Source organism: Amia ocellicauda, chromosome 13, assembly GCF_036373705.1.
Source record: "Amia ocellicauda isolate fAmiCal2 chromosome 13, fAmiCal2.hap1, whole genome shotgun sequence".
NCBI classification, from domain to species: domain Eukaryota; kingdom Metazoa; phylum Chordata; class Actinopteri; order Amiiformes; family Amiidae; genus Amia; species Amia ocellicauda.
In genome coordinates, this window is record NC_089862.1 from 24,111,783 (window position 1) to 24,135,163 (window position 23,381).

Sequence of the window (23,381 nt, forward strand, 5' to 3'; positions counted from 1 at the left end):
CAGTTCTGAAGGCGAAAGGGGGTCAAACACAGTATTAGTATGGTGTTCCTAATAATCCTTTAGGTGAGTGTATATATATATATATATATATACATACACCTAATGCCCTAATTTTTCTATTTCCATTCCTTTTTTGTGTCTGCAACTGCAATCTTGAATATCTCACTGGCCTTTCTTTGTGGTTTGTGCAGCTGGAGCAGCACTGGGAGTTGGTATTGTGAACATCCTTCACACAGTCAACCCTTCCCTGGTTATCTTGTGTGGAGTTCTGGCTTCATATTATGAGAACCCTGTAAAGCAAATAATCAGCCAACGGGCACTGAGCTCTGTACAGGGCATCAAGGTGCTGACCTCTGACCTGGAAGAACCTGCACTGTTGGGTGCTGCCAGTATGGTACTAGATTATGCCACGCGGAGAACATATTAGGCATGTTGCCAACTGCATGGGGGCTCGGTTGGATACAAAGGTTGGTTGGGATTTTTTTGGTCAATTTTGAAATGTGAAAATTTGAAGTATTCAAAAGAGGGCTAGTGGGTATTAATTTAGTGTACGGATCAGGATAATGGATACTGTGCAAATTTATACATTTTATTTTCTATTCTGCAAAGTTGTCTCACAAAATGAAAAATATTTTGTGCTTCGGAGATCTTTGAGGAACGATTTGTCTTTAATTTAATTGTTTTTAAGCCACTATATCTTTTACATGAGCTCCTTCCCCTTGTGTAAGAAACATTACGTCAATTTCCACCCATCTGCTAGTCACAAATTAGTCCTAGTCCTTGTGTGTTTACATTTAGTGGAAGCGAGATGTTCGAATTGGAATTTGTGATTGGCGGTTCTTGAAGATCCGTATCATTTACATAACAAAACAAATCTTGTTATAAAGTAAATATTCATCTTGCAGTTTAGGTAGGGCTGTGATTATGAATTAGCATCTCATAATCACTATCTCATAATTTACTCATTCTTATTCCTGAGAAGGTAGGTCATTATATTATAAATCATAATTATTAGATGGTAGTAAAAGCAATGGTTATTTATGTGTGTGGTCCTGTATCACATTTCTTTGTTTCTAGGACTACGCATTTACATGACTATATTACATTTCAATTGATTAGAACACAGTTGAGGAGTCACAAGAATGAATATGTTCATGACATTGAGTGTTCAGTACACAAATACACGTACCAGTCACTTCCCACACAGTTCCCACACAGTTCCCACAGAGAGAACACCTCGGGGGGGAAAAAGCAAATATTAGCTGTCAGAATGACATATCCTAAACTTCCAGTGAATTCTTGTGATGTGTTACAAGATACAGCTGAAATTTGGCAATTCATGTTCTTATTTAATTCTGAAGTAAAGTGTGTGGGAGGGTCATGGAAACATTGATGGCCCGAGATAAATATTCACTTTAACTGCAGGCATATCTGAAGTTACACACCCATCACTTCTGGTATCAGCATTATCATTTGGTAAAAATTGAGATCTCCTGAATACAGTTGCCCTTGTGTCCAGAATCGTGGTGAAAATCAAATGAGATTGGCCATTCCAGTCTGTTACCAGCATCAAATGAACAAGATGTTTCTTTGAGTGATGAATTAGGCGATTGGATATTTTTTTATACATTCCAGAAAAAGGAGGGTTATTGTTTCAAAATATAAAGGGCAAGAAAAATGTATTTCAAAAATCAAAATTATTGTTTATTAATGAATACAATATTATTTCACTACCTTTATTTGAAGTGGAAACCTCTTAAAAGTTACATTAATTCCTTACTTGGGAACCATCACTTTAATTTTTGCAGCTATTTTTGTTTTCATTTTATTTTGTCTATTTAATCTTAATATTTATATGTTACAGATACAGTACTGTTGCAAAGTTGAAAGAAAGTAAGAAATGTTGTCTTATGTGTTGCCTTTTGACATTGTCTTGCAGGACATCACTGATGTAGGTTATTGGTCATTGGAAAAAGTTCCCTTTTTAAATTGCATTAATGTTATTTAATGCTAGTACGTTTCATAACTGGCTGAATATATCTTCATTTGTTACTGAGAAAAATGTTGTGCAGTGATTACAGCCTTCTTCATTCCAGTAAGAGTCATCAGTTCTGAAATCATCCTGATTTGATACAGAACCTGTCATGGATGATTTTTTGTTGTTGTTGTTGTGAAATAGCAATCTTACTGAGTGATTGGTTCCTGGGTGTGTAAGACTAATGTAAATAGATCATCTGTTGGAAAAATGATTTTTCTAGGCTTATAAAGTTTCTAAAATCATAGTGAAACCTCTAGAATTTGTTCCTGTCTACATATAAGACTATAATTAGGTTTTTTAATTCATGTCAATTTCTCAGTTAAATCACAGAGATCTAATGATGTATTATGCTTAAGTACTTAAACTGGAATTATGTGGTACAAAACAATTCCCTTTTTAAAGTAATTAGAGTTATTCTTCAAGTAAAAAAGTAAAGATGCCCTAAGAGCACATCTAGTCAGTTTACAGTGTTTTATAATTTAAAATATACAGCAACAACCTAACTAAGGAGAATTGTTCTGAACTTGTCTTTCTTTTCACTTGAATTGCTCAACTGCACATTACAACCCTGCCCACTGGCAATTATCATATCAGATAATCTTTTGTAAGAGCACCAAGGGGAACAACTTTTTCATAGGTGTGCTTCCTCCTCGGATTTAACTGACAATTGGACATGGATTAACACCACCTAATTACAGCCTCCAAAGCCAAGTTTTTTTTTTTTTTTTTTTTTTTTTTTTTTTTTTAACTCTTACATGACCAAGTTCAGAACGTTTATTTCTTCATGAAGGATTTGTCTGTTTATAATTTATTTTTTTCGTTATTTCGTTTTTAACTGTTCAAATGGTCAGCTGTATAGTACAAGCAATTATACTGATTTCTTAAAAAGCATAATTCCTTGTCAAACGTGCCCTTTATTGTTGCCAGGGATTAAGGCAACAGCTAAGTGAATAAATCATTTTCAAACCTGCCAATTCAGCTTTTGTGATTTTGTGACCATTACTTTATGACATTTTTACTTGATGGGTCGCCATACTGTTCTAGTCTGTCACATTTTATTTATTATTTTATTTTATTGGTTTTGCTGGTTTCAGCTAACTTTAAAATCCAAAGCAAATCCAAAGATTACACTAGCTGTCTTGATCAGTCAATAACCTTTTATATTGTTTTATTTATTTTATAAGCTAGAAAAAAATAATTTGGAAAAGCAAAATGACATGCATGGTTTATATTTTATACAAATATTGAGTTAATGTTTGTGCTCATTTACAGTGGAATAGCATTGGCAAATTGCCCATGAGGGTTTAACAGAGGTCAAACTATTTATGCATTAATGATATCAGAACAAGAGATTTAATTAACCAGAAAACAATCCGGCATTTAGGACACAATTGTTACAATAGTTATGAGACATATAACATGTTAATCTGCCAAGTACATCTATATTATTTGTTGAACTCCGAATTTTACACGGACAAAAAACCAATGTAATATTTTCTTCTCATCTCATTTTTAATAAATATCTACAGCCAAAGGACAAAAGTTAAGTGTATAATAAAATAGAAAATTCTGACTATAATTTGATCAGATTAAATCAGATCAGATAGATTAAACTAATAATCATACATACTGAAATAAATGTGTTAAGCATACAATTGAATTCAGAGAATATACACTACTGTGCAAAAGTCTTAGATGTTTTGCTTGTTTGTACTCTGATGCATCAGTAAACTAAAACATTGTTAAATGCAACTACACCTTTATGACAAATAACCAAATGTATGCACAATATACCATGATATAAACTAATAACAAGTATGTCCACACTTTCCTTTCGAATAATTGCTGCCAAAGGTGCTTCCACCAACGTATCCAGTTGTACTATTTGACTTTTGTGTTTTTAATATCTTTTTTCACAATAAACATTATGTTTCATGAGAAATATACAAAGTGTCAAAAAAAAGTCCTGGACAGTTTTCCCTAAGGGAGTGGGAACCCTGTTTATCACATGGCATGTGTTTTCCTGGTACATGTTGCATCAGTTTTTCCCTGCAATGCTGATACATGTAAATAACAAGCAGATTGAGAATGTAAGTACTTTGAAATACAAATATATACTTATGATCTTATTTTTGGTTTCTCCCCGCATTTAATTTGTTTCTGAATGTTTTTCTCTCTGGAATGAAATTTTATCATCTTAATTCCATCTTTGAATTTGAGTTGCATGCCATGTTTCTGTGTTCTTTGCTGCATTGGTGTCCCAACCTCATTTGGTTAGATGACAGATACAACTTTTAAGGAAATGGAATAACCCAATATATTCAACATTAAAATAATCTTTGAAATTATTCAAATGATGCAGTACTGGTAGATTCTATGTTAAGGGCACACAATTTGAAAGAGAATCAAAATATTTAAAATACAAATCTTTACTTTTGTATTTCTCTGGAATGCAATTATTTAACTGTAATTTTATAATCAGAATGGCTTCTATCAATTTGTCTTGGCACTTTACATTGCTTAACAATTCCAGTCATGTTAACTAACAATCTGAAAAAGACTTCTGAGAATTAAAGAACCGGAAAAGATTGTGACTGACACAATTGGCAATTATGCATTTTGTGACTCTTCTTGACATATTTTCTGCATTTACTTGAACTACCCCTATATAGACTCACGCACTGCATTTTGTACTTGTTTAATTTTACTTTAGTTATATATATTGTATTTTATGGATCCTATTGTATGGTTTTGTGAAATGTGTCCCATTTTGATACAACTATGTTTCTCTTGTTAAGGTTGGAAGACGTTATATCACTGAAGTAGTAGGTTTTTCATAAAATGAAAATAAAGATGTATTTGTAACACCAAATTTATTGTTTAACAACAGACTAAATTGAAAGTTGTTTTCTCCATAAATCCAGCAAATGTAAATTCAAAAATATTTATTATTAATCAAAAGCATTTTCGAGATTTAATGTCAAGGACACGGGGACAACAATGTATTAGTATTCTTAAAATACCTATTACCATTTAAGATGTTTCAAATGTTTCAACATTAATTTGGGTAAAGCAGACACCCTGGAAGATGCATTTGATATACGACTTCATTTGTAAAATCTGGGAAAGCTTTATTACTGTAGTTTGGCTGTCCCATGATCTATAAAACACAGCTCACTTCTGACAGGAATAATTCAAGAAATCACATTGACAGTCTGCTAATATGCATGCATTTTAAATGGGGCAAAAGTAGGTATTCACAAGACACACCAAGTAGGGTTTCATACACTTTTAATACCACTTTATAGATACATTGAAGACAAGATACTCTGTAATGCACAAGAAGCAACACTGGGGCTACAGCTCATTATATATTATATATTATATATATATAATATATAATATACCACACCATACATACACTCACACACACTTCAAAACACATATTACTTTATTCCTGGGATGTTCAAAAAGAAATGCATAGATCTTAAATGAAAACACAAATCAGCTCTAAAGGGAACACGCACAATTACTTTTGGTCCTTAAAAGAATAAGAATTAAAAAAAAAAAAAAGATAATTGAAGGGGAATCAATCCATTTACTGCAGTTTCTCTGAGTTTTAATGTTTAAAATATTGCCATACTAACAGTTGTAGTGGTGGTGATAGTGTTGTTCATTTGTGCTTGGGAACATCAGTGTACCAGTGGGGTCTGCTTCATAGAAATGAGAACAGATCGCATGCGAGACACATCTTTGGACTGCTTGCTGGACTTGGGGTTGAAATCACAGAGACGGGCCACACGCTCCCACTCGGTGCCAGGGTTGTTCTCATCCATATCCGTCACGAGCGCCTCTTCAGCCGCTCTGAAAGCAAACGGCAGCATAGTCAGGTGCAATTCGTAAACCGAGACGTTAACGATCCGTTTTCCCTTTCCCCCAAGGCAACGCCACTATTCATGTGCAATTCAGAGGCTTTCCGACTGGTTATCTCTTCCATCTAGCAAGTGTAAGGAGAAACTGCAAGCTGGACTCACACATTAAAAAAATAAATACAAATCTCAATGCTGGATTTTGAAGTTGCATTAGCTGATAATTATTACATTGACCAAAACATATGAATTACAACAGCACTTTCTTGATTTAAAAAAAAAAATACAAAATCACAACATAAATACAGTGCATCCGGAAAGTATTCACAGCGCTTCACTTTTTCCACATTTTGTTATGTTATAGCCTTATTCCAAAATTGATTAAATTCATTATTTTCCTCAAAATTCTACAAACAATACCCCATAATGACAACGTGAAAGAAGTTTGTGTGAAATCTTTGCACATTTATTAAAAATAAAAAACAAAAAAGCACATGTACATAAGTATTCACAGCCTTTGCCATGACACTCAAAATTGAGCTCAGGTGCATCCTGTTTCCACTGATCATCCTTGAGATGTTTCTACAACTTGATTGGAGTCCACCTGTGGTAAATTCAGTTGATTGGACATGATTTGGAAAGTCACACACCTGTCTATATAAGGTCCCACAGTTAACAGTGCATGTCAGAGCACAAACCAAGCCATGAAGTCCAAGGAATTGTCTGTAGACCTCCGAGACAGGATTGTATCGAGGCACAGATCTGAGGAAGGGTACAGAAACATTTCTGCAGCATTGAAGGTCCCAATGAGCAAAGTGGCCTCCATCATCCGTAAATGGAAAAAGTTTGGAACCACCAGGACTCTTCCTAGAGCTGGCCGCCTGGCCAAACTGAGCGATCGGGGGAGAAGGGCCTTTGTCAGGGAGGTGACCAAGAACCCGATGGTCACTCTGACAGAGCTCTAGCATGTCTCTGTGGAGAGAGGAGAACCTTCCAGAAGAACAACCATCTCTGCAGCACTCCACCAATCAGGCCTGTATGGTATGGCTTGAAGCATGGTGGTGGCAGCATCATGCTGTGGGGATGTTTTTCAGCAGCAGGAACTGGGAGACTAGTCAGGATCGAGGGAAAGATGAATGCAGCAATGTACAGAGACATCCTTGATGAAAACCTGCTCCAGAGCGCTCTGGGCCTCAGACTGGGGCGAAGGTTCATCTTCCAACAGGACAATGACCCTAAGCACACAGCCAAGATCACAAAGGAGTGGCTACAGGACAACTCTGTGAATGTCCTTGAGTGGCCCAGCCAGAGCCCAGACTTGAACCCGATTGAACATCTCTAGAGAGATCTGAAAATGGCTGTGCACCGACGCTCCCCATCCAACCTGATGGAGCTTGAGAGGTCCTGCAAAGAAGAATGGGAGAAACTGCCCGAAAATAGGTGTGCCAAGCTTGTAGCATCATACTCAAAAAGACTTGAGGCTGTAATTAGTGCCAAAGGTGTTTCAACAAAGTATTGAGCAAAGGCTGTGAATACTTATGTACATGTGCTTTTTTTGTTTTTCATTATTACTAAATTTGCAAAGATTTCAAACAAACTTCTTTCACGTTGTCATTATGGGGTATTGTTTGTAAAATTTTGAGGAAAATAATGAATTTAATCCATTTTGGAATAAGGCTGTAACATAACAAAATGTGGAAAACGTGAAGCGCTGTGAATACTTTCTGGATGCACTGTAAGTCATATAACATACTGTGTCCTTCACAGCCCTTTTGTCAAATAAAGCGTATCTGCAGGATCACTGAAATTGCACTCTTATCTTAACTTCTGATCGTTAAGGACTATCATGTGCTTGGGTGTCACAAATTGGCAGCTGGAGTCACAGGACACAGGATGAAACAGTTGGATTTTCACATTGTAGGACATGGTCAGGAAGTCTCAATTAATTCAGAACAATACTGGGGCTTACATTTCAAGCTGGCTGTTTTTTCCAGATAGTCAAGAGATCAAAAGAGCTACGGCACTCGGTAATTATTATTATTTTTATTTCTTGGCAGACGCCCTTATGCAGGGCGACTTACAACATAAGTGCAAAATTTGTAAATTTGTGGTAATTTGTACACAACCTCATTGGAACTGGATTTCAAAAGGAAATATGGCTATAAGGTGATAATATCCTTTTTGTTTTCCCAAAACGTTTGCTTAAGGGGAAAAGGTCAGATCAGAGTATAGAAAAAGCAAAATGTTTACATCACATACAAGGAAAAAACAACAACAAACAAAACAAAGCCAATACTGTCCAAGTGATCACATCAATAAGTACAGATGATTGTCCTCTGCTATTTAATACAGCATGTCCCCACCCCAATATACTAGTCCTAAGCTTTTGTTTAAAGAAAGAACAGGCGGGGTGTAAACGTAGCCTGTCTTGAGCATGTTTGAAAGTCAACAGGGAGGAAGGGCAAAAGTGAATCAATACACATATTATGTTATCCTCACTAGCTTTTTAAGGTCAATCTGATTGGTTGAATTGTTTGTAACTCAGTTCACACAGGTTGTAAATTACCTAAAATTGTTATTTTGCAACACATAATACTGCATGTCCCCACACCTACCATTCTACCTCAGATTTCCCCATTCATTTATTTCAGAAAAAGTTCATCAAGCTCATGTTACATGTCTGGGGGACTTTTGAAAGTTGAGAAAAAGGAGGAGGGAATAGAGGCAACGTGTGTCATAAAGCAGTCATCACGATTGTTAAAAATAATTATACGATGAATCACAACAGTTCACATTAGATGAACTGTCATTAACTTGCCTAATTGGCTCTTTCTTTCCATAGAATATTCTCATGACCACCAGGTTCACAGAGTTGCACTGAATAGTCAAGAATCGCATTTGAATATTCTATTATTTGAGTTTTCCAAAAAGAATTAGCGCTCTATGGCAAGTTAGTTTTAACAATCACACTAACTTATCAGCCAAGTTTGCCATGCTCGCTGCAGTGACTGGGAAGCAGGCAGCTTAGACAAAGAGGAAAGAGGACTTCTCTTAAAAGAATAAAGAAATACTTCAGCTTAAAATAAATGGTTTCTTTTTTAGCAGAATAATAGCGACAGCATACTTTTTTTTAAAGCTACATAAAAAAATTCAAGTTAAGTTCAAGTATAACACTGACATTTTGCCAGGGATCTTTTTTTGGGCAAACTTTTTTGACAATATGCAAATTAACTAGTGATTTCTATAACTAGTGAATCAAAAAAAAAAAAAATGATTTTACACAATTAATCTCAGAACTTTGCAGAACTATATATTAGTATGTGGGTTGTACAGGTAAGCACACATCATTATGTCTTGGGTGGATATACCAATGATGCTTTGCATCATTTCAACAGTTCAACCTAGAATAATGCACTCAGCTATTCACTATGTAAGAAAAGCATGGAAATCATTTATCAATTACTGATCCACAAAAAGCGTTGAAAATCATCTTAAACTACTTCCTATCCCAAAAACAAAATACTCCACTGTTACAGGTTTAGTAAAGCTAAAACTATGCTTGACATCTAAGGTTTAAAAGATCACCTGCACTAATAATACACAACACACAAACAGCAAATGGAAATGAAAAGCTGATGAGACTTCACTGTCACATAGTACTACAGATACGCACAAGACAAAGTGAACTACCAACACCGTAATCACAAGAGGACATTCAGCTTAAAATGTAGGCAGTGAAAAAGTTTTCACTAGCAAGTCAGTTCATACGGCATTGAGATTATATACACATGTATATGTATATATATATATATATATATATATATATATATATACACACATATATATATATATATATATATATATACACATACATACATACATACATATACACATACATATATATATATATATATGACACTTTATTTTTACTTTTTTTTTTTTTTTTTTTTTTTTTACTTAACTGGTCTAGGCGGTAGCAAGGATGGTTAATGTGTGTGCTTAAAGGTGCATAGAAAAAGAAACAAGGAGAAACAGATCATAAGTCAGATATAGAGAAATGAAAATAAATGAGCTTTATGCAGATGACATAAGCCAGGCATGCACTTCCAAATAGTCATCTTTGGAGTGTTTTTGCTCAGCTTGCAGCCTTCACAATCTACACTGAGGCATTTCAGATATGCCAACTGTTCATTGAAAAAGACAATTGCAGTTTATATTACTGATGTGGAGAGAGGGAAAACATGAGTCCAGGGATTGGCAAATGTAACCTGATCAGATTATTCAAATTAGACAGAGCAGAGAGGAGGGCTGCAAAATGAAAGCAAGTCACGCAGGAAAACCAGTTGTTACCTACAGCAGACAACAATTGCATTTTCTGGATTCTACAACTTACAGAAGCACTTAGTATTTTCTAAAAGGGAATTAATTTGTTTGAAGCAACTGTATATCCGAGGCCACTGAATGGGCTACAACCTGTGTACTTTAACAACGTACACAGACTGTGTGGAGTGTGTAAAAAAATAAATAAATAAAAAATACTGGTTATTCTTCAAATTACATTGAATAATCATCACCAGTGAGATGGAGGTCCAATCCTGTCATTAAGAACGCATATCATGGAATTGTGAGAAATGTTTAATAATCTTAGGGATCTACGGATATCAAATCACAAGATTAAAGACTCCATGTATGGGGGAACATGCTATTCTATGCATCTATAAATCAATCAGGAAACAGATATTAATACTAGAACCACCAAGCAGGTCAACTGGATCTTTTCCAGTTTTAGACGTGTAGTTTCATGAGTGACTGAGATATATTACAGCCTACCATAATTCTCCAAAACGGTTAGAATTGGCCGATATACAGTTATATACAGTTATTACTGCAGTATATGTTATCAGATTGGTGCTTTCACTCTCAATTTACTTTGTGCTTATATAGGCTATAGCTCTCCATTTGCACCTGTACGGTTTCACAAGATTCGAAAAAGTGTGCTTCTGATATTTTGACCTGTGGTTACATCATTCACTGTAGCAGTCAGGGAAGTTTTCATCTGAGTTGTATATTCAGCCTATTGCAAGAGGCACTTGCTGTCTTGAAGGCTGTCCGCAACTCTGATATGAATCGGATGTAATGCTTGATCACTGTCACATTCTCCTGGGTGAATATAAATGTAATTCCTGACCATTGAGTTTTATGGTGCAGTCATGAACATAATCACTCACTGAGAAGTGTCTGCATCTTTGACGCGTAGGCGTAATTGTATCATTCTTACTACATTCATTCAGGTACTATGTATATCCCAACAATGTAGTAATATCCAACGTATTCACTCACCAAGATCCTTTTACAAGAGAAGAATCTAGACTTGCTGCACAACTGATCATAAGATTTAATGTTTTTAATGCTTTTTTTTTTTAATTGCTGTTTGCAAAACAAATTGCCCTTTCAGGACATTAAAGAATTTTGGATTGATTTGGATTGGAATATAATTTGGGGACAGAAGCTTTCAATAAGCCCCACTTTGAAGACCCCATCCGCCTGTGCCATAGGGCAATGGCATTCTGCAGTGAGGCCACTGCCCACACAGAGGAGCCATGCAAACATAGATTTTAAAATATTTGATAAACTTGATTTTGTACATATATAAATGTACTGTGTAAATATTTAAATTATCTGCCATTTACTTTAATTGTGCAATAAAAAAAAAAATGTACTGTAAAACAAATGCTAATTGGTTATAATGGTCATTTGTTTCTATTTAAATGACACCGATGTTACATATATATTGTAATAAAATAATAATACATTGATAATGTTATATATAAATTGGTGATAAACACCTGTGCGGCACTTCTAGTTTAGTAGAAGTGTTATTAATCTTCATTAAATTGTTAAGGCATGACAGAGGAAAGTGGTGGGACCGCCTCCAACTGAAGCTGGGTAGGAGCTGTAAGGGGTAGTGATGGAGTGAGGAAGAGCAGACAATGCAAAGAAAGGTAAGACCAGTTTTAGATCCAGACAAGACATTAGATGTTGAGGTCATCTTTTAAATGTTCATAAATAGTCTCCTAAAAAGGGTAATTCCATGTAAAAAAAAAAAAAAAAAACATGCCATTTTTAAAATAATGAGAAAATGTCAAACAGAAGGATATACAGTTGCTTTAAAACAGACTAGTTACTCTGGGTCCTTTCTAAAAACAGGTTTAACTGCTAACATTCACTATATGAGGAAGTCAACACATTTGAAATTGATGGCATGTGGAATTTATACTTTCAAACAACTGCTTAGCAGCTGCACGCAGGCCAAGGCCTGACCAAATCAAAACTTTGAACCACTTGGGAATTGCAAATTACAAAGTACAAATATGTACCCTATCACATTTTGATTTATAATTAGTAAAAAGCGGCTTCTAACAATAAATCGAACCACAATACGGACCAGATTTGTACTTTGTGAATTGCGGGGAGGTCAAAGTGTTGATCTGGTCTAGACTAACGTATATTTCACACTTTGCTCGTGCTCATGGGGCATGTGTAACCATTACACATTGCTTTCAATGTTTCTGGATATTATGCTCTGAGCATATAAGCAAAATATGCTTTTTAAATAAAAAATACACTTTCAGAAAACACCATGAAGGGAAACTATGATTAAATTAGTACACTCTAGGACTCATCTAAATCTGTAAATTCAGCATTTTAACATTGGCAGAAATCAAAGATTAAGAAATTAAAAAAAAAATAAAAAATGGATGAGATAAATAAAACTGCAACAACAAAGACAAATGGGCATAACAAAAAAAAAAAAAAAATCTGATTCATGTCACTTTTCGGTTATTGAGAGTTCAACTGTGACAAAACTAACCTTCACAACAGGCTATTTTTAACTTATGCAATTGACACTCCCTGATGTAAATACAGACCACACAATTAATATGTTTAACTGTACTCCTGTGCAGCCCACATTAAAGGTTACACAATGTCTATCATACTTATCAGTACATAAATACAGTATATACAGGCAGGTGGCAAAAGGCAGATGGCATGCTATTGTTATCTTGGTAAATATACATTGTGTGTGCAAGACTTCATAGCACACGCCAAAACAAACACATAAGTTAAATATGTTTTCTTGCTTTTCTGTTTCGTCCTTGGTCTGCATACAGTACTGTTAATGCAATTGTGAGAGTTCTGAAAAGCAACCATGAATGATTGAGAAAAACAAAAATCCATTTATGTCCAGACATATGGTTGGGCCATGTCTATAGAAATACCTAGCACATGGTACAAGTTGCACTCAGGAAACATTGTGAAAATGCACTAACAGCATAGTATGTGAACCAACAAAGAAACAGACCTAAGAACTATTAATACAGGCAGTTGAAACTAACTCCTGTTTTGCATAAATAGGAATATGTATTAGCAATATAAAGACATCCAAATATGATAGCCAAGCATTATGAAATCTTGGTCAATCATTTTCCATTAATAAAAGTGGCACATTTATCTTATTCCTAGTAAGACAAAAGTATTACTGCACATGATTAATATAAAAGTGATCAAATAAGCTATTTTTGTATTGCACTGAGACTAATCATGACATGTCAGATGTTTAAGCTGCTTGTTCACGAAGCTTTAATAATACTCACCATTCTGTGAAACACCTAAAACTAGAATTACATTGGAACGGAAAGTAATCAATGACAAAGCAAACGTGAAAAGCAAAAGACAAACAATGGAAGAATCAAATAAAGCCATGTGAAATAAAGGATAGGATGTTAGTTTTAGCAACATACACATAACCAATCAGGTCAGCGAAGGGTTGTTTGTAGAAACCTTCATCCAGCACCCTAGACAGTAAGAAGTCCCAGAGGAAAGCAGCAAGCAGGAGAGAAGAGAAAACGTGGTAAAAAGGAGAATAAACATACATGTACATAAAAACAGTGGTCGACACAAGCTCATTCCAGGTGTAAGAAGGAAAGGTCATGGGGAGCTCAAGTCAACATACTCACGTTGAGAATTTGGTAGTTATTACTTATGAATCAGAGTGCTTTGGCTGCTTAAACTGAAATGGGGAGCCACTGTGATCCCATTGCAAAACGACCAGTGCAAAACTCCCTGCAAGAAATGGGCTGCAATCCCACACACAAGGTTGCTCTGCAGAAGGCATAGAGCAGCTCTCAAAATATCAACTGCATTCATTTTGGCTCATTACAAATGCCTGCAGAATAAAACAGGCATTCCTTTATCCATAGGTGTGGATTAACTCTGCACAGGTCTCTGTGTATAACACTGCTGTATGTATTCTATCATGCACAGTCATAATTCCACAAAACATGCTAAGATACAAATCATTTGTATAAATATTTAAATGTCACTTTCTGAGAGGATGTTCAAATACAAAACAGTCAGCTAATGAGGTTTATGTACTACAGTATTTCCTCTGAAGTCTTCCACCCCTGGCTGCTTGTATGCCGAGCAGAACATGTTACCTGTTATTGACTTTTGTTTTCTCCAGCTGCTCGTCCTGCCTGGTGTACCATTCTTCAAGCTCTACCTTTGCTTTTTCCTTCCACTCTGTCTCCTGCTTACGGGAATTTGCATCTATAGGGGTAAAGAGGACCATAGGTTATTAGGGTCTGTGAGAGAGTAGGGCTGATTCAACACATCACTGTTCTCTCTTTGGAATCAAGAGTGCAGATCATTAAAGTCAGAAATGAAGAAGCTCAGTGCAACAATCTATCTACCTTAGGGCTTCTGCATATTTAATGTTTTCATACACATTTGACATTATGTTTTGTTAGTATTTCATTATATTTTCTAGGGTCGCAGCTATCAAATATTTAGGTCTTTGAATATTCTGATTGAATGATCAGGAAAAAATAAAAAATAAAAATAAAAAATATTGATTTTATTGACAATGTATTTGTTTTGCAGTCTTGGAATCTAATTAAAGCAATAACACACTTTTTATGCACGTTGGTGCTGAAGCTGCAAACAATAATATAAACCAATCTGGAGATACATATCTTATTATTGGCATTGTTTAAAACATTACCTTCTCCCCACGTAGAATTAAGGCAGTTCTGAAGGCGAAAGGGGGTCAAACACAGTATTAGTATGGTGTTCCTAATAATCCTTTAGGTGAGTGTCACCTAAAGGATTATTAGGAACACCATACTAATACTGTGTTTGACCCCCTTTCGCCTTCAGAACTGCCTTAATTCTACGTGGCATTGATTCAACAAGGTGCTGAAAGCATTCTTTAGAAATGTTGGCCCATATTGATAGCATAGCATCTTGCAGTTGATGGAGATTTGTGGGATGCACATCCAGGGCACGAAGCTCCCGTTCCACCACATCCCAAAGATGCTCTATTGGGTTGAGATCTGGTGACTTTGGGGGCCACTGTTTAGTACAGTGAACTCATTGTCATGTTCAAGAAACCAATTTGAAATGATTCGACCTTTGTGACATGGTGCATTATCCTGCTGGAAGTAGCCATCAGAGGATGGGTACATGGTGGTCATATAGGGATGGACATGGTCAGAAACAATGCTCAGGTAGGCCGTGGCATTTAAACGATGCCCAATTGGCACTAAGGGGCCTAAAGTGTGCCAAGAAAACATCCCCCACACCATTACACCACCACCACCAGCCTGCACAGTGGTAACAAGGCATGATGGATCCATTTTATCATTCTGTTTACGCCAAATTCTGACTCTACCATCTGAAGGTCTCAACAGAAATCGAGACTCATCAGACCAGGCAACATTTTTCCAGTCTTCAACTGTCCAATTTTGGTGAGCTTGTGCAAATTGTAGCCTCTTTTTCCTATTTGTAGTGGAGATGAGTGGTACCCGGTGGGGTCTTCTGCTGTTGTAGCCCATCCGCCTCAAGGTTGTACGTGTTGTGGCTTCACAAATGCTTTGCTGCATACCTCGGTTGTAACGAGTGGTTATTTCAGTCAAAGTTGCTCTTCTATCAGCTTGAGTCAGTCGGCCCATTCTCCTCTGACCTCTAGCATCAACAAGGCATTTTCGCCCACAGGACGGCCGCATACTGGATGTTTTTCCCTTTTCACACCATTCTTTGTAAACCCTAGAAATGGTTGTGCGTGAAAATCCCAGTAACTGAGCAGATTGTGAAATACTCAGACCGGCCCGTCTGGCACCAACAACCATGCCACGCTCAAAATTGCTTAAATCACCTTTCTTTCCCATTCAGACATTCAGTTTGGAGTTCAGGAGATTGTCTTGACCAGGACCACACCCCTAAATGCATTGAAGCAACTGCCATGTGATTGGTTGGTTAGATAATTGCATTAATGAGAAATTGAAAAGGTGTTCCTAATAATCCTTTAGGTGAGTGTATATATATATATATATATATACACACACACATTTCAATTTGTGTCATAAAATTGCTGTGTGCTATACCAGTCGGCAGGCAGAAGCACAATTTAACAACTATGTTATGAAGAAAATAAATACGTTCCAAAAAAAATAAAAAATCATCCTCGGGTGAGCATGTGGGGATGTTTCATTTCAAAATGCACAATCATATGTTGTACTTTTGTGTCACAATCAGATTTGCAGAGAGTGCCGTTGTGGTTTGTTTTTTGGGGGAAAATCCCAAACTTTTGTTCACTACCTGCCATCGTGAAAGATAGATCTTTTTATTTTCTATTTTATCCAAGTATTCTCATAGTTGGAATAATCGTTGTAGCCCTGATATTTTCCTCCCATATAACCCCCTTCTCTCTAAAGTCCTGGAACCCATTCCTATGCTTCCTATGTTTGTTCTCCTTCGGGAAACTAAATCATGGAACACAGACAACTTTGTTACGAAGGTACCACAAAAGGTGGAGGGGAAAAATATACACTGCTCCCATCATTAAAACACAGAAGAAATAAACACTCCCATCTATTTGTTCATCTCAGTCTTGTTTCCTTTTAGCCAATATTACACCAGGATACTGCTGGATAAGGGGGAGGCATTAAATAATATCCTGGCTAGATTTCAATTTACAGAGTATTTTTAATTTTATAATCTTGTTGTTTTCTTAACTTGACACAACAGCACCTTATCAAGCCAGCTTCTGGCAAGGAACCCCACATAGCAGATCTCCGAGAACATGCTAAGAAAAGAAAGTGCGCAAAAACCAGGAGCGTGTAGCTGCAGTCCGACATCACTCACCCAGGACCTCCAGGCGTTCCAGCTGTTCCTCCCTCCATTTGCGGAGACTCTCTGGCTCTGCCTGCAGACGATCCACATGAGATATGGCTGCATACGCGTCCGAGGGCCCATTGCTCTCCTGTGGCACACAACAATTAAAAGCTTATTGTTTTTTCTTCTTTCTACAATTAAAATGTGTGGAAAAGAACCAGCAAATCAATTACTCAAATTCACCCATTTCCCTAGCCATCTGTAAAGTTTAAACTGGTATATTAATCATTGCAGGATATACTTTAATTCATTAAACTATGTTCATTTAACAAATGCACCTTTTGGGGGGGGGAGTTGTTAAATATGGATTCAGTCTACAGAAAACTAATGATTCCAGTTGATTATGTCCATGTCTCACCTCAGTGATGACTTTAAGGATTTTCATACCATTGTGTGCATGTTAAGAAATAGAAGAGTTTACTAATGTTTTCTTTAAAATACAAATCATCCCAGTGAAAAGACCAGCTTTGTATATAATATTGTGACTAAGTTTTAATGTGGGGATAAAATGTAAGAAATAGGCAAAACTTAACTGTAAGCATTGTGTAATTTCTAAGTATTTATCCATGTACTCCAATGGAAACAGGAAGCTGACTTCCAACAACAGTATCATTAAACACATGCCCCTTGAAACAATAACATTTGCTGTACAAATAGGGACTGTGCAACAATGTCAGTTCTACCCAGAGGTGTTAGTAGGACACAGCTGCATGAAAACAGACAGTGTTCAAAAGGGAAATATGATGTTAGGCACCCTGACATGTGACTTTAAAACATACTGTTATCTTGGATTAAACAAGAACAATTGCTTGTTTTACTAATGTGAAATGTAGATTTAAAACATTGTTGGCAATGTAAAGTATTTTCACTGAAAACACCTATCCATTAATTTAAAAGATGAGAGCTCCCTACAATTTCAAATTATGGTACTCACAACTGTATGCACTCTGGGAAATAATACTGTGGCCATACTCAGCAAAAACATGCTTACTTGACACGTCATACAAGTCATGTATTTATTTCCCCATAATGAAATGCTGGCAACTCCTATTACATTGCATTACAGATTGTATTATGGGAGTTTACCTGATAGACCTCTCCATTAAATGCAGCATCAATGGCTTCTAGAGAGAGAGAGAGAGAACAAAACATTTGTAATGGTTATTAATTAATATCAAACATATATCAAAACAAACATATGTATCAGGTATGCAAGTCAGAGTTAAAATGCAGTGTTACTATACATCTGATGGGACAACAGAACAAAGATAACAGCTTACAGTACAGGACCAACCAAGTAACAGCTAACATTGTCTTTGGCAGGCTACAGTATCTATCATCCCCCACCTCCAGCCATCCCCTTGCTGTAAATGTAAGACAAAACTATTATCACAAGGACTGGGCTGCTGTTGCTTTTTCCAAGGATTAGAGCACAATTCTTCACAGCAGGTTTAAGACTTATCTATTTCTGTCAGTTGCTGGTGGAGAGAAGGAAATCCTCCTTTGTGGCCTCTATATAATTAAAATGACTAGTTGTGCAATTACTTTATAAGAAAGGATGAAAAGAAGTGGGGAAAAAAATACTATTTAAAATGTGTTACTCCACAATTAAACAAAAAATAAATAACATCACACTGCTTCTATATGCATTTGTTTCTTCCGTTTACAGCTAAAGAAGGCTAACTAATTAATGATGATACCCAATATCACCGGAACATGTTATGATGAAAAAAGCAACAATAGCATCACTGTACTGTAGTCTGTAATTCATCATGCAAATGTTCCCTGGAGACATACAATAACAGTCACGTTAAACCCAGATCAAATGGAACCAAACTGTATTGCACAGTTACTGATTTTTTCCTGCCTTACCACCTGCTGTGTATGGAACATCTACAGTATTAATTGCATTAAAAATAAGTAATTTCAAAGCTATCCAGAAGTTAATTCTGGAAAACCTTCTAAAGGTTTTAATAAGAATGCCTTTGTCAGCTTCTTTAGCAATATGACATTCAGCACTGAAATTAAACATTTACTTTTTATTGTAAAGGATCTACAATTACTTTCAGACTGGTGCCGAATTCCATCTTGGCATCTTCTCATTCGAACATGGGATAACAGTTCATTATTTATTCAGTCTACAATGATCGGGTAGCAGAAGGATGTTAAGGGAGATTGTTTTCATTAAAGGAGTGTGACTCCCTCAGACTTGATATATTCTCAAATGTCAATTGGCAAAGTAACTTGTGAGGGGTTGTGGTGACTATTTATTTATATACTAATTTACTGAAGTGCCTTAAAGGGTTTACATAATCCTATCAATATAATATGAAACATTTTCTTACTCATCAGAACCCTGAAATTATTTGATATGATTACATTGTTTTCCATTTACCTTCTGGATGATTGATCTAAATAATTATAACGTGCCATTGTGAAGGTGATCGACATTTGTTCTTGTTGAAAATATTGAATATGTCATAGAATGTGACCTCTAGCACCGATGAAACATCCAAATAATACACCTACCTAGGAAAACATACATTTCAATTATTAAACAAATCTAAACCATTGTTTGTTTTGCACTAGAGGTCACAAAGGCAAAGTGCATGTACTATGACTATGCTGTATTTTCAGGAAAAGCAAGATGGTTTTCATACAAAAGGCAAATGTTAACACAATAACAGTAATGGAAAGCAATATAATAATTAAATTATTAACCAAGAAATATTATTCAATATTATGAATGAAATACTTAGATTAACACTTTATTAATATCCTGGCCTCTATAAATGTTATGTATTTTGAAGTGCAACCCAGATCCTGAGAGACCATTTTCCACAGAAGCTGTCTGTAACAAAATGAATTTTGCTTCAGAGGAATAACATTACTGTAGTCAGCAGTTCTTCCAGAGCTGCAGTGAACTTTCCAAGCCAAGGAAACAGTCATTCATTTTAGAAGTCTTTATGTAGGCATAAAGGAGTCATTACAGATGGATGTTTAAATGAACTGTCATACATATTTAAGAGTTGTGCCTATGTACACCGCCAGCCTTGCATGGTTTTACTCATGGTGTCTCTCTTTGCTACCCCCTTTGTCACAGCTACCCTGTTGTTGCCAGTTGCAATGCCTGTCCCAGACTTGGCAGTGCAATGAGAGAGGACTGTCTTTGTGTGTGTTTGTATGCCTTTGTGAATGCGTATGAAAACACACTTGGAATTGATCAGAAGCAGCTAAAAGGTAGGCTACAGGACTTGGTTTTTAAAATTCACAATAAGGCTAGGCCTACGGCAACTACCTGCATTACTCAGACATTACTACATGTGACGTAATCTTAAGTGCCAGTTTTTATCAGATCTTTAAGAACAACCTGAGCGTATCTGCAAAGCATTCAGAAAAGCTAGGGTTAGGAGATAACAATTCCTGACTCAACTAAACTGACTAAACAAATGGCAAAGGTCCTTAAGGAAGAGTATTAAAGGCGTTAAATGGCTGAAATCCCCCTGCATTTGTACATTACCTTTAGTGAGCATTCATCCATAAGCACCTAAAGTGACATTTACATTTAAATGTGTGTTAATATACAAATCCCTTGTATGTTGATTCAGTTTTAAACATTAAGAGTTCAGGATTATTCAAAGAAGGGTTTTAAATACAATATGGCGGAATCTGCTCCACTGTCTCAATTAGTGTAAGCATGTCCACTGTACATCATTATTATACTAATTAAGATTAACAATTCTGTACAACTGACAGGGCTGCACTGCAGGGTCCCGCTGCCTGATCTGTAATACAATATTTGTAAAAGCTTTCCCTACGCAAACACCCTCAGGAAACTGTCATTTCGTGTTATATGCTGCAGTATGAGTGTGCTGAACAGTCACCCCATTACAGCCCATCTTAAAATACAAGTAATTATTTTAACTAGCTTCCCATATCATTGGCAAAGTACAGGTTGTGCTCTAATTATATCAATATTAAAGATGGTGGTTCAAAAACGAACTCAGTGAACGAATGCAAAACATTTGCAACCTTTGCACAGGGTAAACAAAACGCCAACTAAGCGTGCAATTAACCGATTAATCACCAGCGTCTCTCAGTTTACCGCACCGTTACGTCACACATGCGTGCTTTGCACTCTGTCAACAGAACTTTTCTGGAACGTCGACCTTATCTTTCTTTTCTTTTTAAACCGTGTTGCAGCAGTGCACACATTGACCAATCACCCGTGGCCGGGTAATCGTGCAGGAAGCATTCGTTGAAACGAAGAAAATAAACAGATACATGAATTAAAAATTAATCCCAGTGGATCCCAACCGTTTGTTTCCTGGAGCATGTCAGCTGTCAGACTGTTACCCAGCGAAGACGGGACGTCCCCGCTATCCAGGATGCTGAACCCCTCGTCGTTCTCTATCCCCGCTATCTCGCTCTCTTGCTGGGCCAAGAAAGCAGCCGCGGGGTCCTCCTCCGCTGCAACCCCGTTCCCGGCAGGATTTTGCGGGGCGTTAAGTAAATCGAAATCATCCATATCTACCTACAAAGAGAGAAAGACCCCTGCCGAAGGACAAAAAAGGGTGAAAATAAATGAAAATGGACTACAATTACAGTCAGTGAGAGAGGTCAGACCTAGATTAAACAGAGGGCGTTGAAAATGGCTTCAGCGTGCGATAAAGCGGAAACCGTGGGAGCCAATCAGATACAGAAGGCTTTGATCGACATCCATTTCGACCAACCACAGATCACGTAAGACAAGCGCAGGGAGCTGGATGGTCCAATGAGATGATTGAACTGGGCACGCAGAAGTCCCGTGATTTGAAGGTTGCACGGAGCCGAGGCTCAGAGCAACAATAGGGGAGACAGCAGGTCCAGTGATGAGGGATGAGTGACAGTGTTGATCAGAGAGATTCTGCACTATCAATATCTGCTACAACACAGGATTACATTAAAGGGGCTTTAACGCTTTCATTACCATCTGCACAATTTGTATTTACATTAAGATAAAATATTATTACTTCTACTACTACTACTATTATTATTATTATTATTATTATTATTATTATTTTATTATTATTATTATTATTATTATTGTTATTTTAAGTTGTTGTTGTTGTAGTAATTTGGGTCTGTGAAACCAGCTGTATTTACTCAATTTCTTCTCAATACACATGTACAAGTTTGCGTGCAACAAAATAATCACATTTGGACTTGTATAAACCTTATGTTTGAAGAACTGATATCACACATAGGAAGATGTCTATTGAGAACATTTGACCCATTATAATCACAGTACAGGAAGGCATGGCATGCATGACAGGTTAAAACAGTTTAACTGTTTACCAGAAATATTTTAAAGTTTATACAATCTTGAAAGTAATATAAAAAGCATTGGATTTTGTTTAATTTGTCAAAACTGAGAGTGTGTCTGTAGTCCTTACATGTTTATATCTCTGTTATACATACGTAGATGGGAATTTCTATGTTATCCTTTTGACACAGGTTTATTATAGTTCATCTTGTTGCTACAATTATTTATATATACATTACAAAGGGGAAGGTGTCCATATAAATGAAACCCCAAAACGTGCAGGTAAGTTCCCATAAGAGTGTAAGGTCTGATGAAACCAGTGTTCGAATTGAGAGGCTGGGTAAAGGACCCCCCATAAGAGAGAGATCTTTGAACTTGGGGGGTCCTGATATGTCATTGAATATTTTTTTTATTTTTTTTGTCGAAATGAATGCCCAGACACGAGACGACTTTGTCGGCTTTTCCAGTTTTAATTGAATTTTAATTGTTTTTAAAGATTTAATTGTTTTTAAAACACTAATTGTTTAGGGCTTTTTTGGTTTAGTTTTGTTCTATTTTTTTGTCAAATACATTGTCCGTTTTGGATTTAATTTTAAATGCATTGGACCGTTTTTGTTTGTTTTTTATTTTTACCTTTTTAATTGTTTCTTTATTTTGTCCAGTACATTTTCAGTTATTTTCAATGTATTTGACTTTTATGTTGGTTAACAGTTTTGCTTTAATCACGTTTGTTTTGTTGTTTTGTGCACTTGTTTTTTTGAAGTTAAGTTTTTTGTTTTTGTTAAATCACAAAGATTTTAAAAATTTTAAGTGATTTTAAGAATTGATTTTAAAAAAGTTTTTAATCACAAGTATTAAAAATTTGAAATGTTTTTATTTGTAAATGTAAAATACTTTAAACAATAAAACAGTATTTTCCAGTTTCCAGTCAGCC

At 36.1% G+C, this 23,381-nt stretch overlaps 2 protein-coding genes across 5 annotated transcripts in view; one reads left to right on the plus strand and one right to left on the minus strand.

The window, feature by feature from the left end:
- gne (glucosamine (UDP-N-acetyl)-2-epimerase/N-acetylmannosamine kinase) overlaps positions 1–3,012 on the plus strand; it is a 39,520-nt gene extending 36,508 nt beyond the window's left edge. For both annotated transcript variants that reach the window (XM_066720235.1, XM_066720237.1), the window contains one exon: positions 192–3,012. In XM_066720235.1, the coding sequence (XP_066576332.1) occupies positions 192–427 (236 nt within the window). In that variant the 3' untranslated portion in view covers positions 428–3,012. The remainder of the gene's footprint in view (positions 1–191) is intronic.
- A 2,300-nt stretch (positions 3,013–5,312) lies between these two features.
- Positions 5,313–21,813, minus strand: clta (clathrin, light chain A). 3 transcript variants are annotated; one of them, XM_066720238.1, is made up of 7 exons: positions 21,460–21,813; positions 18,229–18,266; positions 17,113–17,230; positions 14,406–14,517; positions 13,710–13,763; positions 9,870–9,905; positions 5,313–5,902 (listed from the first exon to the last, which is right to left on the minus strand). In XM_066720238.1, exons 1-7 carry the CDS (start codon positions 21,668–21,670, stop codon positions 5,731–5,733), a joined length of 741 nt encoding a protein of 246 aa, XP_066576335.1. In that variant the 5' UTR covers positions 21,671–21,813; the 3' UTR covers positions 5,313–5,730. The 3 variants fall into 3 exon arrangements, with proteins under 3 accessions (XP_066576335.1, XP_066576336.1, XP_066576337.1); XM_066720239.1 differs by lacking the exon at positions 9,870–9,905; XM_066720240.1 differs by lacking the exons at positions 9,870–9,905; positions 13,710–13,763 and having other exon boundaries at positions 21,460–21,812.
- Between the last annotated feature and the right edge of the window lie 1,568 nt (positions 21,814–23,381).